Genomic DNA, 20,037 nt, shown 5'->3' with positions numbered 1-20,037 from the left:
ATATAGTTGGAACTCAAAGAATTTTCCTACTCTCCAAATTGGACCACTGTAAGATTGCATTTTTTCCAGAAGCTGCATTTTTCTTTCCTTCATCTTTGTAAATTTACATCCTACGCATCTCTGCTGCAGAGGGCTTTCATTCAAATCTCAGTATGGCTTTCTGGATTCACAGTAACATATGTCTCTTCTGCCAGCCATCTTTTCCAGGAGCCTAAATTCCGCTCTTCAAATCCCACCTGTGAATGAACTATGGACATGAATTAGAGAAATTTTTCTGGTGTATTATTTCCTGCCACATGGAGTTCATACCAGTGGGATGAATCCCTCGTGATTTTCAGGAATGAACTGTCCACATGGAGATATGGATACACAGATGCTTTGGGACATCCTTCTCGGATCAATTCCACAGCCAAGCCACTGGCCAACAGTCTCAGTTAATTTTCAACTTTTTTAATCCCTATTTTTCAACTTGTTCCCAGGAGCCTTTATAAACTAGCATTTGATATAAGATATTAAATTCCCTAAAATAATATGAGCCATATTTAGCATATAATAAAACAGTAAGTTAAATGAAAGACAAATAGAGAAAATAAATTATGGAAGATAACTTTGGGAGAAAGAAGAAGGATGAAATGTTGGTGGACTCCAGAGTTGAAGAATTGGAGAAATGGGACTAGCTGCCTATCCAGCTGGACATAAGATGATCCCTTTTTTAGGAGAAGGTTCTAGTAAATGGTAAAAGGAAGGTTTACTTATAAATCAAGCCAGTGCACAGCACAATAGACAGACTGAGAACAGCATTCTGAAACTGAGTATGCCCATAAAACAAATTTTAGACCACAAATGATGGACTAGTTGGTACATCGCTTCAAACAGAGTTCCATATGAAACAATAGGCTCAGTTGTTTTTCAGTCTCTAAACTCAAAGGGAGGAAGTAGCTCCACTTACCATAGGAGAAGATTATGAGGTCCAGCCCACCTTCTTAACAGGATAGATAATTTAATTAAATAGCTTCACACCTCTTTTCAAAAGTCTGGATGGCTTCTCAGAGCCCACTCAGGTAAGTACAGGCACTCCCCCTGACATGGGCCCACCCCTCCTCCATATCACATATCTATGAACAATGACTTCTAAATATTTATTTCCTTAAGGCAAAGAAACTTTTAAAACACAATTTTCCTTGAAATTCTAAAAAAATGAAAAAGACAAAATCCAAGGGGAAGAAGGTCAATAGCCAACCTGCTTGGCCTTTCTCTAGACCTAGAGTGACTTCTAAGAATTTTGCCCTCACTAATTCCACACTCTCAATGCAATGCCCTTGTGGCTTTCTTTCCATAGTACTTTGGTGTTTGGAACGATCTCTTGAATTCAGTCCTATTCATCCTTTGAGATCCTTCCCAAAGACCACTTCTTCTATAAAATATCCTACATCATTTTGACCATATATGATCTCTATTTTCAATTTCCCACATAACTTTGGTTTGGTTATTAACAACCAAAAACCAGAAAGCATTACCCAAATTAACCCAATCCTCACACAATCCCATTGATATACCGTGGTTACCAATTCTGATGCACACAGAATTTTAGTTTTATTTTCTCAGTCTGCAAAGTGAGTACTAGAACAAAATTGAAACAATGACCTGGCTGCAAAAATATAAAATAAAATAGAACTTAAGTGCTTAAATATGTTCTCTCACTTCTTTATATAAATATTTATGCACTTTAGTCAATTAAGGTACCTCCATGACCCATTCTCTTTGTCCCATTGCATCACCCTACTGCTACCACCAAACTTTCCCATGCCATAACCAGATTATAAGTTCTGTAAATATACATATCATTTTCCACTAGTATTTATAGTCCATGAAAGAGCAGCCCTGTACTCTGTAAAAAAAAAAAAAGTAATTGATAAAAATTGTTCTTTTATTTCTTATTAATATGCACAATAATATTTATTTATAAAGTTCTTGGGACTATTTGTTTAATCACTGAAATTTTTCCATAGCCTTAAAAGGATTACCCCAATTTTTACAGAAGAGACAGAAGCTCAATGACATTAAGTATGTTGCAAAACCATGACCAACTTGAGTTTTCCTTCTTGACTGTGGCCCTATGTGACTTCTAAGTCCCCGAAATTCACCTGCCACACATTAAAGAAAGCAAATTCTTTTAAAGGTGAATGATTTTTAAATAGGGTTTTTTAGAAAGAAGAGAAAAACAAGGTTATTTCTAAGAATAATGTTATTTTCGAGAGTTCCATTGAGATGAAGCATGTAATCGTGTGAGGAAACGTGTCTAAGTGATTCACTGACAGTTTTTGGTGAAAGACTTATACCTGTTGCCTGATTCCTATTGAGGCAGAACCATCAAGAAAGTAAACTTCCAAGAATTGGTGCCCAGTTTAAGAACAGCAGTAACATCATGTAGCCTTGGTATGATGGAAACACAAAATGGACTTTCCCATTAACCAGGCCACTAGCCAGAATCTTGGGACATAGAAACTGACCTGCTGTTAGGTGAGCAGCATGGACCAGAACTTGGACCCCAGGCTTCAGCTCAAAGTGCACTGAGTTTTGGTTGAGCTTATGGATCAATACTTCTGAGATCTGGAAGAAGAAGCATTATCGTTAGTTCTACCAAAATTGTTACACTAACCATGAATAAAAATGCTGCAAAATATTACTGTTTTTATTGAGATATCCCAATATATATGCCTGTAAATTGTATAAGGAAGCCTTATATGATTTTGAGTTTATTCTGGAATATGTGGATATAACATTTTTAAGTATGATCAGACTTTACATCCTAATTACTACAAAACAAGACAAACTATTAGTAAATAAGAACATTTCTACTCTTAAAGCTATCCTATATTACCTTAAAGAAGTCACCCTCAGTTTTCTCAGAAAGTATTTGTTATGTATAAGGACTTAAAAGAAGTAGATACATGTAATTCACACATTCTGGTAAGATTCATATGATTTCCCCAAAACATACTCTAAAGAAGAGGTACTTTGTGAGTACTACTGAATGGTAAATATTATTCTGCTGAAATAATAAACTGTATAGTTGAAACAAAGTGCATTCACAAGACATAGCCATAGGGCAGCTGATCCTAACTGCTTCTCTGGCTGGCATGTGAACAGAACAGAACCATGAATTCTGGGCCATGGAATACTGAACCTGACCATGGGGCACAGAACTTAGTTTTGGTAAACAGTAAGAGGTAAGGTTTATAGATATAGTAAAATCCTGCTCATTGTTTAGACATTTACTTGTTTTTTGTTGTTTTGTTTTGTTTTTGGATACCAGGGATTGAACTCAGGGGCACTCGACCACTGAGCTAGATCACCAGTCCTATTTTCTATTTTATTTACAGACAGTGTCTCACTGAGTTGCTTAGCATCTTGCTTTTTGATGAGGCTGGCTTTGAACTCATGAACCTCCTGCCTTGGCTTCCCAAGAGGCTGGGATTACAGGCGTGCACCACTGTGCCCAGCCATTTACTCAGTTTTGCTTATACTTTTGAAGAATTTCTGCAAAGCTAAGAGGGATAATCACCCCCCTATTATTTTTATCTGGTATCCTTGCCTATTTTTTAATATTCGGTTTTAATTATGAAATTCATATTTTATTTGATACACTACTTAAATCTAATTAGATGCTTTCTGAGCATTATTCTCCTGGTAAAATTAACCATCTCCCTCTTTTTTTCTATTTATTGAGCTTCATTTTCTCCACTAAGTTGCCAAAATCACACCTTTGATTCTTTTAATAATTAAGCAGGGCCTGATGGCTTAGTTTGGCAGACGAGATCCTTAAAGAAGCCCCTGGTTGGCAATAGAACTAAACTGCCCTGCATATGAACTTCTTTTCTGAACAACAGGAGCCTGGGATGACTCTCCATGCACTGTGGATGAACACCTGGGATCCTGAGTAATCCCAGCTTCTCAAATGCTGTCATTTGGCAAACCATAGAGAAAAATGAGACCTTAAAACTATGTCAAAAACAACTTTTTTCCTCTCTATTAAGATACTCCTTTTCTTGAATACTGGCAATCTTCCAAAATGGCTTAAGTTTATACAGGGAATGGGTTTCTAACCAAGAGTCCAACAAATGAGTTACCTCTGTGTTCCTTTCCAATCTTATTGTTATCATTCAGTTGGTAGGGTCTGGATAGGAATCTCACAATGGATTTTTAATATAAGTTTTGTCTATGAAATACATGCACATACAATATTTAATATACACATGTATATACACACATGTACAATCACAGAAAAATATTTTAGCTCTAATATGAAGGACTTGTCATAAGTAATTTAAAAATTGACCTGATTTGTAGAAATTATCGAAGATAAAAGGGAACAATGTACTAGCGAGAGAAAGGCTTCCCTCTTTCAACAGGGTGAAGTGATACTCATTTCTTATCCCTATAAGTGTTTTTCCTCAAGTGAGAGATATAAATAAGCAAACCAGAAAATAGATTTCGTCAGAACAGCGTGCTTCTCATTTATAATCTTCAGGAAACTCCCTTCTGAAAATGATTAACTTCCAAGATGTGTTTGGTTCCTAGCATTGCTTCATTGGCTTTTTCTGTATCATTTACAAAACTAAGCAGGCTGTGCAAAATAATCGGGTAGCAGAAAGTATGTTTCATGTATTTAACTTGCATTAAAGGACATTCAATAAAGAACACATAGTCTGCAGGAAAGAAATTGTGCATAAGAAACAAAACTAAATGAAATTTACATTTCATACAAGAACAACCTCAATTAGAAACATATACTTTTCTACTCAAATAAATTACTGTGAGGCTGTTGACAGATTTTGACAATATTTTAAATGGTTACTATTTCACTTGCAGAAATGCATATCCTGTATTGTAAGCATCAGATCATGAGCTGGTTGCATATATTTTTTTAAGTCTATTTTATGGGCATTGGGCACTTTATTTTGGTAAAATTACTGTTATCTCTAACACTATGTGCCTGGTATCTCCTGGACATAACTATTTATCTCGTTCATATTTGAAGAGTTGAGACTTTACTTCAGCTTTGTTGGACCCCTAATCTAGAGAATTTTCATTAAAAATGTGTTCTGTGAACCAGATGACAAAGACAGCAGAAGACATTTAAAAAAAGAGAGAGAGAAAGAGTTCTGACTAAGTGGGCTTAGAAGATAAAGAAAGCATCATTTTAAAAATTTTGCTGCCATCTCTGATTCATCTCTGAAGCACGCAAGTTAAAACATCCCCAATGTCAGCTGACTCATGTGGACCACAGGAATAGGCAATTCCTAACACTAACCTCAGGACTGTCACATTACTTTCACTAGTATGTACAATTTGTAATATTTGGGAGTGTCTGGGATTTGAAAAGAGTACAATAAAGGGCAGTCCACAGAGAGGCAGAGCAAGACCTAAAGGAGAAGATCAAAAACACTGGCCTGATAAAGATCCAAGTGAAACAATATGTAATGTTTGGGAGACTGAACCTGCCAAAACAGGTAGAATTTACTTCTGTTGCTTTTTCTGTCCAGTCAAGTTGTGTTCCTGTAATGAACTGATAAAAAACATGGAAAACAAAACAAAAATTCTTAGCAACTACATCCTAATAGTTAAAAACATAACATGAACTTGATTAAAGGTTTTGGTGTCTGTAACCTTAAAAAAGGAGTTTTGTTTTTTGAGTTTTTTTCCCAGCAAATTTCATTTATCCATTTCTCCTCTGCCTGCCACCCTCCTGCTGCTGCCCTCCCACATGGTTCATTTCCTATTGTTCTAGGACTAAACAACCATGGCCAAAGAAAGAGCAATTTATTCCTGGCGTCTACCTATTAGGAAGATTATGCACATGATTCAAATGCAGCCCACACTTCATTTATATTACCAGTCAGAGGACAGTGGGGACACAATACAAATAGGATTAAAAAGCTACCATCCAAGGGATGTCGTGGGAGGAACCTGAGATAGGAAAAACACCAATTTTCTTCTTGCCTTCTTCACAAAAGATGAAGATGGAGTGTAGCAGTCAGAATCAACTAGGTGGGGCTGAAGCAGCACGGTAACTTCTGGGGGCTTGAATCAACAAAGGCACACTTCTTGCTTACACAAGGTATCCACTGCATATGGACAGCTCTTAATGGTCACACAGGGAACCAGGCTAGTACAGCAGCCATCTCAAAGATTTCCATTTGCTATGCCTTGGGAGAGGGAGAAAACTCTCAAAGTTTTATGGGTATTTGAACTTGTCAGTCTGGACGTGACACATAATCACTTCAAATCCCAGCTCATTGACCTGCCTAAGTCGTGGGTCTCTGCCCATCCAGAAGAGATGCATAGGTAGGGTCCTACACAGTAACACAAAAGCAGTGGACTGGAAACATTTAGTCAACAACTGTGATGATTACCACACTAAGAACACAGTCAACATCTAAACCACTTTTAGTTAAATTCATTAGGGATAAACAGTCTTGGATTTTCAGAAAAAAAAATGTCAATCGTTGAAACCTGAAGAAAAGAGAAGTTTAAGAACGACAGGGCAATTGGCACATTTATGAAAAAGGTAATGCAAAGAAGTGGCATAAGGTGAAGATAAAGATTCAAAATGGGTTTCGACACATTTATCAATGACAAGGCTAACCTTGGCTAAAGTACAGTGCTTATCCATGAATTTTGTATGAGGAACACAAACGCTGGTGAACATAAAGAGAACTGTAGCAAGATGTTGAGACAGAGCCTGACCTTGGAGCTGACCCACATGGTCAAACCTAATGCTGTCACATTTTAAGGTCCCTTCAAATAGCACTTGAGGAATCTTCCTCTTGTATTGAGTGGAGGAAGATTTTCCCAAAATTACATAACACAGTATCTGGATTAAAGCAAGGAGAAGCAATGTAGCCAAATGCTACCTTAGAGTTAACACAGTTCACTCAATTCAATTCTTTCTTATCAGAAAAAATTCAGCTTAATCAAAGTGCTGAAGGATTTTTCTGGATGATATACAAGATAAAACAAATTGGCCACCAATAATTCTTTCCCCATTGCCAGTTTTAAACTTCTCTGACTTCTGCATCCCAAAAGGGTCCATCTCTGACTTACTCTACTTTTAGTGATAGTTTCCTATTTCAGTGACCTTCCTTGTGAACTTCAGAGTATCTTCATAATCCAAATCTTTGCATTAAAAATTCAGGACAAACAAGGTAGACCAGGTGGGTGTAGAATACAACCTGAAAGTATGAGCTACATTTCATAAGTGAAGTTTTAGGTTTTTTTTTTTTTTTTAATGCTGCCAAGAGACTATTCCATGTTTATATCTGCCTTTGCTTTCTCCTTTTGATTTTGTATTCTGCCATCTGTCAAATGTGAAAATTAATACAAACAGACAAGGAAATGTACTGTGATTGACATATTTACACGGACTTTTTTTGTTCCTTTTAAACATCCCCATAGCCTTTAAGGATTCTGAAAGACAACACCAATGGGCTCCCTATCTCCCCAGAACAGCCTCACAAACAATCGCCCTGAGCATCATGGCCTTTCCTCCCCCAAGGAGGAGAGATGGATCCAGATGTGTCACCCCTGAGGACTCAGGGGGAAGCAGGGAAGTGCAGCGCCTGGAAGGCAGAGCCTGTTCCATGCTCCAGCATTTAGCCTCAGCATAGCAAGATGTGCTACCCCTGAGGAGGCCGCTGAGGGCAACAGAGCCTTTTCTCACTTGCTAGAGACCGGAAAGAAAGACTGGTGGAAACCTCCCAGACAAGGGTCACTTGATTAACCCAGTCTGTGTCATCCCAATAACAGCATCAAGTACTCTCAGAGTGAAGAATTTTCAATTTACTTCACAGACAAGACAGCTCCATCCGAGCCAGCATCTCTGCTCCCCTGAGAAAGCTCTCCAAGGAAGCTCAGGCAGCAAAGCCCGAGCCTTTGCTGGGTCTTTGCCCTTCCACTCTTCAGGACCCACTGGCCAGGATCCTGGTTCTTCCCTGCTGGGCTTCTGCACACTTGTTTTTATAAGAAAGAGGCCAAAGTATGAAGAGAGGGGATGAGGTCAGCCTTTCCCAAATTGCCACTAAGATTCCGAATAGTCTTCAAGGGAGGGGTTCATTTTTGTTGTTCGGCTTTGCTTTGCATTTGTTTTAAATTTGTGTGTGTTTTATTGTGATGAAAGTCAGTTGTGTTTGCCTGTCCCATGGTCCTTCTCTCTCCCTTCCTCTTTCTGGGAGGAACCAAGTACCCTACTCTTAGTTCATTTGGTTCATGAAGGGCCGTCCTAACCCCCTGAGGCACAGAGCACATAAAACACTGGCGCAGTCACGGATAGCGCCTGTCCAGGCCTGCAGGGATTGGCTGGGAGGTCCCACTTCACCCAGGCTGGACTGGTGAGAACTGCTGTGTTGGGGATGGAGTTGACGAAAGGGCTAAACAGCAGTTGGTGCTGGCCGTGGTCATCCTTGTTTTCCTATGTGCTAGTTTCATTCCAAAATAGGCTTCCCATGTGGTAGCAAGGAAAGCAGATGAAGAGAGAGAGGGGAGCAATTTGTAGACACTTCTTTTTTTTTTTTTTTTAATTGTAAATAAATGGGATACATGTTGTTTCTCTGTACATGGCGTAAAGGCATACCATTTGTGGAATCATAAATTTACATAGGGTAATGTTGTTTGGTTCATTCTGTTTTTTTTCCCCTTCCCCCAACCCCTCCCACCCCTCTTTTCCCTCTATACAGTCCACTTCTGAGTGGCTGCATCCATCCACACCCGAACTGCACGTCTGGACTTCTAAATTGAAGGAGTTCATGAGCGCACTTATTTTCCCCAGGAAGGTGTTTGGGAGACTGAGTCAGAGAAGAGGCTCAGAAGATCCCACCTAGATTAAAAACTAGGGGTCTCCAGTAGGCAGCCATTTCACAGGCTCTTGAGAGGTGTCTTGTTTTAAAAGTTGATTTACTGCACTTTTCTCTCAGGGTAATAATGTTAGGAACAACCAAGGCACCGATTCCTCAGGGGCTTTGTGTAGTCACTGTGTTTACTTTGGTTTGAGTCCTGATAACTTCCTTAATCAGAGTCACAATTTCTAGCTCAGTATCCTATTTTCTTTTAAAATGACAGAAGTCATTCTATCTCCTATCACATTACAGTATCCAAAATAATTTGTAGAATATAATGGGAAGCTGAGCATGGTGGGGGCAAGGTCAGATGCAAATCCAGTGGGTTACCTGCTGCCTGCTCTCCAATTGCTCCTGGTTAGGGAATGATTTCAGAAGGGACTTCGGGACAGCTATGCTCTTCATGACTTAGGCACGGAGAGAATCAGGTGTGTTTTCAGACAGGTGAGAAAGTGGCAGCTGAAAGCTGGATGTGTGCTCAGAGGTAGGCTGAGCTGCCATTTGGGGTTGTTGTTAACAAGCGTGTTGTGGTTCTGAGGCCACGCTGGAAGACTAGAGATCATGGGACTGGATGATGGGTTCATTCAAAGTAAATGAAAAAGCTCCAAGTTCTGGAGGGGTCAAATCCAGTACTCATTTAGTGGTTGAGAGGAATCCCGGTTTTAAATCTATGTTCCTGGAAGACTTAAGAAACTCAAATCCTTAGGTTTTTATGAGAACAACAGACCAAGACTAATCATTTTAGTTGAATGGATGAAGAATATAAATATATTCCTCAATACAGAAGTGGGAGAGACTTTTGAAGTTAAAAGGAAAAGAAGAAAAAAATGACCATGGGCAGGACACTCATACACACACAGACATACACACAGACACACACAGACATACACACAGAGACACACACACATACACACACAGACATACACACAGACACACACAGACATACACACAGAGACACACACACATACACACACAGACATACACACAGACACACACAGACATACACACAGAGACACACACACATACACACAGACACACACAGACATACACACAGAGACACACACACATACACACAGACACACACACAGACACACACAGACATACACACAGAGACACACACACATACACACACACACACAGACACACACAGACCATACACACACACACACACACACACACACACACACACACACACACACGAAGGCTCCAGAAGTGAAAGCAATGAAGAGAAGGTGAACCTACACATAGCCGGCAGAGGTGCTCTGGAGCCAAGACTACACAATCATTATAAACACAAATCAGATCATCTTAGCACAGTGATAATAAAAGGATAAATGTTTGAATCAAAGCTGTAGCTTTTATAAATCATATGTATCATGTCATTGTATCATGTCATTGTCATTGGACTCTCACGACACTCATGATGAAAGAAGTCAAGCAAACTCTAAGTGGGTTCTCGTCCATGTGTGATCAGCTACTTGCTTTTTTCTTTTAATACCTTGGGCATGTTTTCATACCTATACATGTAGATTTCTCTAATTAATCATAAATCACGTAGATTTCTCTAATTAATCATAAATGCTGCAGAGTATTTCTCAGTATGAATAATTCAGTCATTTCCTACAATAAGCACTCCAGTACGTGTTGATTTGGTGAAACTACAGGTAAGGCCACCAGTGTGTGACTGAGAAATGGGAAACCAGAAAGCTGAAGACTCCCCAAAGATGTGGTGCTCCCAGATGAGGTGCCCCAGGATCCGTCAGAGCTGCTGTGGTGTTTAAACTAGCCATGGGGGTGGCTCAGTGCAGAAAGAAGCTGGACCTGGCTGCTAGGGGACTCACCTGCTCCAGATCCTCCAGTGACCTTTTGTTTTCTCCTGTTGGATCCTGATAAGGCAAGACAAAGAGCTCAGCAGCGGTGGGTAAGCCAGGCAGTACTGCCACCAGGATGTGCTGGCTTGGAATTCCTGTGGCCTAAGAAAGAGAGACTCAGATGAGTCCTGCAGGATATGAGGAGAAGGGACCAGGTATTCGGCTGGGGCCTGGATTGAGAAAATGCAATCACATTCCCCTGTCCAAAATGCTTGTGCTCATTCCCATTGCTACAGAGATGAAGTACAGATTCAAGATCTTCTGCAATATGGTCACACTTCCTTTCCAAACTAATAACCCAAACTCACACAGGCCTTTTATACCCCAGCCAAATGGCAGGACGGCCAATTTCCGAATATTCCAGCATTTCCCTACCAGTGTTTCTGGGAGTGCCTGCCACCTCCCTTAGGATGTCTTTTCTCTCTGCTGATAGAACTCTACTTATCTTTCATGAGTCATTTTAAAATCCATGTACACTGTTCATAATTTCTCAATTAGGTGACTGTTTCTGAACTACCTTTTTGTGAACTAGTTACAAATTCCATGCACTTGGTTCCTTACCATGTGCCTGGAATTTTGCTAAGTAACCTAATGATATTCTTTCATGCAATAAATAAATAAATAAATAAATAAATAAATAAATAAATAAATAAAGCAAGTATGATTCCGCCTCACTTGGGATGGTGAACAACACATCACAGGTTGGTGCCTCAGGAAGTTCACTCTGAGTTTAGTGTTCGGGGTACATAGTAAGAAGAGCTCTTGGGAACAACACCTATGGGTTAGGGAAGGTTAGCAGGCCGGCACAGGGGAGGAATTGAGATGTTGTGTAGGTCCAGTAACAGCCTCAAAGGATCTGTGGAGAGACAGGCTGGCCTCTAGAGTTGTTGTAGGTTAGGGAGACGGCCAGGACTTTATGTGTACAACTATACCTGTCCATCACTCAACTTGAGCCACCCTGTGAAATGACATGATTCAGGACAAGGCAGCTAAGCCTCTGTCCACAGCTCCCTAGCAGCTAAGACAAGTCTCTTCTGAACCGGGATCTAGGAAAGATGGATGCTGAGGGCAGGTAAAACAGTGGCTCAAGGCCATTTAGGAAGAGGCTGTGATGCTTCTGAAGCTGGGGTTCATGGTGAAGCCCATAAAGGCATCCTGAACTCCAGGCCTCCTTTTCCTGACACACAGCAGCTCCCCTTACAGCTGACCACATGCTGTGGTCGTAGGGATTTAATATCCCTATTAGATTGTAAACTCAGAGATTAAACTAAATCATTCTCATTATACACAAAAATACTTCCTGAATGACATTTAATTAAAGATTTCATCATGATATGTCAATAGCAAAAGCCAATTTGATTAGGAATGAACAACAAATTTTATACCAAATTCTGTCACATAATGAATAGGAAGAAAACTGCCAATAAGCCAACTTTAAGTTTTACATTGTATAGGGATTGTTAGGGTACACTTGGCAACGTGTCTCTTAAGACTTAGAGTATGGCCAAGTGTAATTGCTGATCTCAAAGACAGGGATGCAGGGGACCAGGGACTGGATCAGCTACCTCTTGGGATGTGGTAACTGCAGAGTCTTGGGAATTATTAACACCCCCACCCCACCACTCTGTCCTGAGGGATGTTGATCAATACTTTTATTCTGTGCTCAGCGGATTATAATATGCAGTAGCCTTAGAAATACTGATGGGCAGTGTTTTCTAGCCTACTGGACAGCTGGTGGGAAGGAGGCAGCCCAGGGCATCTGACCCCTAGACAGCATGAAGAAAAATCAGCCCAGAAGGCTGGTCACTGCTGAGCTGGTGCCTGGTGGACAAATCATCTGGTGGATTTGGATCGCTGCCTGGGATACCTCGGTTCCTAGGGAGGCCCATGTCCCTAGAAGGTTGCAGAGTGAAGGAGGCAGGCTGTGGGTTCATGAAAAGGTCTAAGTCTTCTAGCTTGTATAGCAGGGGAAAGAATCCAATTGTCACTCCAGGATCAGATGGTTCTAAAGGCCAACAGTTCTTAGTCTGGTAGCTGCTCTTTCTGGTGGCCATAATGCTTAACCATCAGTCATGTCAGGCATGGTGACGCCATGAAGACAGAGGTGGATGGCAATTATTCAGAGACACGTGGAGATCCCCCTTCTCCACCCCAATGTTGCTTCCAACTCCGTTTCTCCTCGTAGAAAGGCAAAAGACAGCAATAGGGTGGAATAGCGACGAAACCACAAAATGCAGATTCTAGCCTTGAAGGTCTGACCCCAGAACTGGATGTTTTAACAGCATGACCTTGGACACGTTCCCTGATGACTCTTATACCCGGAAATGAGTATAAGCTTCATATGGATGTCATAGGCTCATCCTTGGCATTAGACGTTACACAGTACTAAGCACTGACTGGAAGGTTCAGAATATTTTAAGTGCTAAATAAAAGTCAGTAAAGGTGATGGTGTGAGGCTTGGGATGCTGAGAGGCTGACGCGGACCTCTTTTCTGAGCAGAGTTCTCTGCATGTCTTATTTCAGCACCTTTTTATATCAAGTGGCACCAAGTGTGGGAAGCAGCATAAACAGAAACCTAAACTGATTTTCCTTAAGAACCCCAGGACAAAGCAGCTTGTGCCTAATTTCCTGGATGTGTGTGCTAGGTCCAAGCAGACCCAGGAGCTCACGGTGCTCACCCATGCAAGTGGAGTAGGTTGGGGCAGATGGGACCCCCCAAGATGTGTCTTATCCACTCTTTGGGATCATCTGCTCAGAGAAGGGTAAATTGGATCATCTTGGCATGTTCCTAGAAACCTCAGGAGATCATGTTGCATCACAAAACCTCGAACATTGGACTCAGGCCTTTCCTTTCAATTCTGAAGCTTTGTCACCTGTTGGCTGTGAGAGTTTAGGAAAGTGACTTAACTTCTCTGAACCTCAGTTGCCTCATCTATGAATAATAATAATAATAATAATGACTTTCTCTTGAGACTGGTATAAGAGGAAAATGTCTGTAAAAGAAGCAGGACAAGACAATGTGACCAACCATCATGTACGAGTCCTGACTGCACTGTTACGCACACAGTGGTGGAGCTGGAACCCAGGCTGCTCTTACTAATTACACCTGCCCTCGAGGACACTCAGCACCGTGGCCCTCCACTATTATGCACCGTGACTCAGCTTACACCAAAGGCCTAATTGTGAACTCTAAGTAGAATCAGCTTCAGGAGGAACAAGGACCTCGTGACTCTCCTGGGTGTTCTTTCCCCAGTGCCTGCCACATGCCTGCATGTGGGGCTCCCACTGATGACACCCCTCTACTGAACTAGCTTCCTGTGGCTCCAGCTCTTTCCTGTCCCCTTCTTTGATGTTCTTCCCAACAGTTCTCCAAGGACAGAGAGAAAATGTGTCCAAACAAGAGAAGGAACACTGTGCACTCACTTCCACCAGGGATTTTTTGATGACTCTGCTGATGTCCCTCCTCCACTCGGGAATGTCCGGGTTGTAATCATCCAGGTTTGGAGAAAAGGACAAGCGAAGAGAACGGAATTCCTCTGGGGATACAACAGGAGGTGGATTACTGTAAGTTTGGTAGACTCAACTTTGTATTTCATGCAAAGCCCTCATGGAAGGTCCTCTCCCTTCATACTTATCAGAGGGATCCTTCTAGAAGGCAAACTATTCTTGTCCCTGGTATCTCATTAGCTTTTCACTTTCTAAACCAAATCTCTGGACTCTGACCCACACCTAGTTGTATAATCTGACCATTATCTCCAGTTCCAGACTTTGCTCTCCTGGACACTAACTGACCCTATGGCCTGAATACTTGACAGGTTTATGACCCCAGGGACTTTGCACATCCTCTTTTGCACATGTCCATTCACTCCACTGTCTATCCACAAAACTTTCAAGCTCTAGTTCAAACTTTCCCTAACTAACCATTTTTCCCCAACCCAAACATTTTAAATATGTAATGAAACTACTACATTTTTCACATGTTTTTATTATGAATGTATAATAATAGTTATATAATTATATGCTTTTATCTATTACAGTTAATTTACCTTTTGTCTGCAAGAAGTTTCATTGAAAGGAATTTTAAGCTCCTTAAGTTGGGGATTGTGTTAGTTTTTTGGGTAACCCCTGAATTAGGCCTGGGTTGGTCTAGATCCTCCGGGAAATAGGTCGGCAATTAAACAAGCAAAGATTTTATGAGCAGAATCATCTTTGGGAGAAAATGAGGAGAGAGCCAGGGGAGGCATGGAGAGCCATTGGGTAGGTCACAGGCATGCAGGAAAGAGAGGAAGATGACTGGTGACTGCCTTGCAGCGTGCTGAAGGCTGAGCAAGACTCTTAGGAGACCTCGAGCCAAAACTGGTTGGCCAAGGAGTCCCCTGCATCCCAGGAATGGGCCAGTCTTAGTACCCTGAACAGACCATCACAGACTGGGACCCGACCTTAGAAGCAGCAGCCAAGGTCCACCACAGCAAGGAGTTTCAGAGCACAATATCCAGGGGCTTGTCAGCTTTGCTCCCCATGGTTGGAAGTTTCTAGGGTGCATTTTTGTGGCTTCCATACCCTTAACCCAGCAGAGTGTTTGCCAAAGGGCATGCTCAGGTAAGATGTCCCTACACCTGTGAGTGACCCCCACATTGCACTTCAAATGAAGTTCACATGCCTACCAGGCCTTCCTGTCCCGCACACCCTGGTGCAGGCTCACTCTCCTACCCCGTGTCGGGCTAGGCCTCCCTGCAGACCTGTGCTGCAGGACCCTGCTTCCTCTGCTCCTCCCTCCCACCATCCTCCCTCCATAGCAGCTCACCTCCGCCTCCCTAGATCACAGCCTCTGTAGCCCTTGTCATTATTTGTCTGCTTCCCCAGACTTTCTGACCACCCAGTCTCAGGCAGCCTCCTGTTCACCAGACCCAGGCACACTTCATCTCCTATATTCTCCATATTCTTCTCTGTATTTAATATTATTTAAATTTGTCTTCACTGTATATCTCCCAACCCGGAATATAAGCTCAATGAGAACATAGACTGCATTCCTGGCTGTGAGAGAGCTCTAAAACATGGTAGGTTTTCAGTTATTATCTCTTGGACATTTAATTAGTAATCAGTAATGAGTAAATGTTTATTGGATAAATAAATGATTAAATCGTAGTGAAGGCTCTCTGTTATTTCTGCATTTACTACTTCAGTACACAGTTCTCGTCTTAAGCATGTCCTTGGATTTCAGTGGGGGCTCAGTGACGTCATTGGTGTCAATTATACATTCAGGAAACATAAAAGCCCACTTGTGCACTTCCTAATGATGTTGATGAGTTCTCAAACACATGCTTTGAGGACTCTTACATTAGAAGATGGGAATTTATGGCAGTTACCCTATTCCAAAGACATATTTTTCCAAGCTTGACTATTTTATGAGTCACTGGTCACCTAGGAGAATCTCACTGATTCGGTTCTGATGGAGAATAATGAAACACATATTAATTAGCAGTGTGGTAAATGGCAGTTCTGAAGATGCACCAACCGAGTCCTAGCTTTGCTGCTCTGAAGGTATAAATTTAGGTCACTCTCACTTTTTCTTCACCTCTCACCAAGCTCTAGAGAGTTCATCTACAAGGGACAGTGTTCATCTTAGTGAAAGGACATGAATGATACACCTACCTCCGTGATGATGGTGATGTCCAAGAAAGGCCACCTTTGTGGCTAAATTTATTCACCAAATAGGGGCTGCATGTGGAAGGACTGCAGGCAAACCCCAGAGATAGAGCTCTTTTGCAGGTGCCGAAAGAGCATTTGCATTTTTTATTTAAAGGCAAATCTGTGCCCTGGAGCAAATTAATGGAAATAATGCAAACCAGATTTTCTTTCTTCTAGTCAATTGGGTGGCTCTGGGTAGCCGAGCCTTCCTCTGTCAAATTTTGTTTCCTTGTGTATATGTGGTCCTGGGGATTGAACCCAGGGCCTCCTGTATGCTATGTGTGTTGTTCAAGTATCTACTATTGGGCTACATCTCCAGCCCCTCCATCTACTTCTCTGGAGGATGCCTCCTTCCTCTGACCATAATGGTATCCTCTTCCCTCTCTATGACTAAGCTTTGGACAGGTGACTAATGGGAGGCCTCTGACCCCCCACCTTTTCTTAAGCATTTACTCTAAAAATCTGCTACTATAATTTCTTCTCTGCCCCACTGAGATGCTACACATTCTAATCTGCTACAACTCAGGAAGGGGTTCGTAATCATCAAGAAAGAAAGATCCCCTGTCTCTCCTTGGCTCTGTGGGAGGATGGGAAACTAACTTCCCCAAAAGGGTCGTTAATGAAGGCAGTGGTCTAATCACTCTGATAACTCCACGTACTCCTTAATATTCTCCAATACTTTCCTATTAGCTAATCTCAGCATTTAGGAATCTTCTGCCTTTTGTTTCGGTTGAGTTCAATCCTGCCTGTTTAATTCTGTCTGATGTGATTCTTCTTTAATAAGTCAAACTTGTCACTAAAAATTCCAAATCCTATGTATATGACACCCTGGATAACTCGACTGAAGATGAGTTAAGGATGGTTGTTAGCTCAGGAATTTGGTTAGAGGGGGGAGAGACCACTTCCCTGCTAAAAACTTTAAAGAAGAGGCAGGAGATAATGCATTTTATGTAGGGTGAGTCACCCTTGGGTGACACCTTCAAGGAGACTGCAGAAAAAGGAAGAAGGAAGAACAGCAGTGGGGTAGAAGGTGCAGAGAAACTCCCCTCTGCGTTCACAATTCTTAGGCTATGAGCTCATTATACTTATCTCATGTTTGCTTATCTGTAAAACAGAGATAATTATAGATTTTTTTTCTTGTCTGTTCAAAGGATTCAATAAAACAGATCATATATATAAAGTGCTTAGAACAGGTATCTGTGGGGATTAAGGGCTCCATCAAAGTTAGTTATTATCACCTTTGCCATTATCATCACTGGGTCTGTCATTAAGTAGCAGAAATGACTTTAAACCAGCAATTATCCATGTTTGAGTCTCAAGTTCCTATCTGTAAAACGACACCTGATAAGAAAAGTCCAAAGACCCTCCAGATTTAAAGTTTTCTTTCTGATTCTAATGAGGAGGCCACCCATACACTTAACCAAGAGGACATCTGTCAGGCTAATGGGTGAGTGCCCATTAGTGCAGCCTGTGACATCCAGTAGGGGTAGAGAGAGGACAAAGAGCATCTGACAGAAAAGAAATCAAAGTCAGCCCATTTCAGACCATGGTCTGGGTGAGAAGCTCAACTCTACCTCTTACTAACCAAGGCAAGCTATTTATCTCCAGGATAAAATGATTAACAATATCACCTGCCTTGTACTATGAAGATTAAGTGCATGCCCAGACCAAAGAAAAAGAGGTGGGGAAAGAAAGAAAAGCAGAAGTTCTCCCCATTTGCACATAGCCACTGCATGACCACCTGGCAGAGAGGCCACCTGCCTGATGGGGCCTGGTTAGAAAGCGCGTAGCCCTCATTTACTTCCACTTACTACCTGGACTGAGAAGAGGACGGGGGAGACAAGAAATCATGAAATCTCATTCTTGGCCAGCCATGCATGGAACAGTGTCCTCAGATTCACTCAAAGGGGGCTACGCATGATTTTCAGGTTTTGAACATCAAATTGGCAAGATGAGAACTGACTCCCCACAGAAAAACGAAGTCTTAAATGATCTGTCGGAATTGATTAATTATGGAACTGGGGTCTTGCTGCCCTCTCTCACCCTCTCTTTCTCCTTCCCACCTTCTTGTTCTCTCTTTCTATCCAGCACACACTCTCCTCATATCATTTTAAATTCTTTTTTTCAAATATTTCATGAAACATATGTACCACTTCCATATTAATAATAAATGTTTGCCTTTACTCTCTACTGATAATACCTAGTTCATATCCACCTGAACAGCTTTCTATGCAGAAAAAATACCAAAAATGGGATCAATCTGGACATATTGTTTTTATCTCCCATTTCCCAGCAATGATCCCACCTTTCAATTTCAGCATATTATCATTCCATCCAGTGCTCTGACCACATTCAATTACCCCCATTGGTCACAAAATTGTTTCGTACAGCAGATGGTTCCATATCCAGTCTATGGCTACAAGTGACATTCACTTATTATGACCCTTCCTTTGCTTGGTTTTTAATCTAGTAGAGGGTTGTTGTTTCTTTTGTTTGGGGTTTTATATGTTTAAAATACAGACTTTTGGAAGAGATTTTAAAAGTATTTAGATAATGGAAGATTTCTCTTCCATTTAAAAAAAAAATGCCTAAGCAATAGCCGTTTTCTTTTAGAACTAGTTTTAGCTATTCAAATGCCACCAGCATCCCAAGTTGAATGAGTCAGTCTTACTCAAAATGAAACCCAGCCTGCTCTACCTAAGGTAAGTGAGAAAACAGTTTCTCTAAGTGCTCCAGACCAACTTCAAAGAGTACAAAACCAACTCTTTCTAGGTCCTGTGACCACAGTTTTGTTGGTGAATCACATTTCTCTAAAGAAGGAGACCAGAAACACCTCAGCTCTTTCTCCATTCCTGCCCTCTATTGTCGAGGTGAACGTCTAAGCCAGGAGAGCCCCACTGCCAGGGTACCAGACATCCTCATCTGTGCGTGGGGGCAGGGACAGATCAGAAAAGACAGTCACTCACCATATACTGCTATGGTCTTTGTGTCCTGCAGGATGGCATTTCCAGCAGATACCTGCACTGTGATGGTATTCATTCCTTCTGAAGTAAATTTGAATGATATGCTTCCCTCCAAGGTGATCAAGGGCTATAATAAATGGGACATAGAGTAAGCAGAAAAATGCTTAGTTAAAGTTGAAAGAGCAGCTAGCTCTGAGCCATCAGCCGGCTGGTCAATAACTCTGCAGAGGCTCTTCCTGGTACACTAGTGTTGAAATTTCTATGCCTCCCTATCACCTGAAATGCGGGCCAGAGAGGAGGGTGGATATTACATAAATGGTCCCAGGCAATTCCATCCATTCCTTGAGGATTGGACACCTCTCTTTTAGTATCATCCTGACTCAGAGCTGGAAAATCAACAGGTCTTACTTGCTGATGGGATACATGACTCTCTTTTTGCACAATCTGTTCTAATCAAGCACATCTTTTAATCCAAGGATACTTTCAAATCAAACAATAAAGGGGTTCGTTTATTAATCCGAATTTAATAGCAGCCATGGAAAATCTATAAGTTGCCAAACATTCATCTCTAGGATCTTCTATTAATATGAAATTCCAATGGAACACAGCAACTGTGGACAC

General features: G+C 41.4%; 1 protein-coding gene across 8 annotated transcripts in view; it reads right to left on the bottom strand.

The window, feature by feature from the left end:
* The window catches only part of SORCS1 (sortilin related VPS10 domain containing receptor 1), a 469,944-nt gene that overhangs the window by 17,495 nt on the left and 432,412 nt on the right, over window positions 1–20,037 (bottom strand). For all 8 annotated transcript variants that reach the window (XM_079136908.1, XM_079136906.1, XM_079136907.1 and 5 more), the window contains exons 21-24: window positions 19,420–19,543; window positions 14,189–14,301; window positions 10,736–10,867; window positions 2,511–2,610 (exon numbers count right to left, since the gene is read on the bottom strand). In XM_079136908.1, coding sequence (XP_078993034.1) covers window positions 2,511–2,610; window positions 10,736–10,867; window positions 14,189–14,301; window positions 19,420–19,543 — 469 coding nt within the window. The remainder of the gene's footprint in view (window positions 1–2,510; window positions 2,611–10,735; window positions 10,868–14,188; window positions 14,302–19,419; window positions 19,544–20,037) is intronic.

The sequence above is a fragment of the Sciurus vulgaris genome, assembly GCF_902686455.1.
Source record: "Sciurus vulgaris genome assembly, chromosome: 4".
Classification (NCBI taxonomy): domain Eukaryota; kingdom Metazoa; phylum Chordata; class Mammalia; order Rodentia; family Sciuridae; genus Sciurus; species Sciurus vulgaris.
Note: the sequence above shows the minus strand (reverse complement) of the source record. Positions and strands in the feature narration are given on the sequence as shown.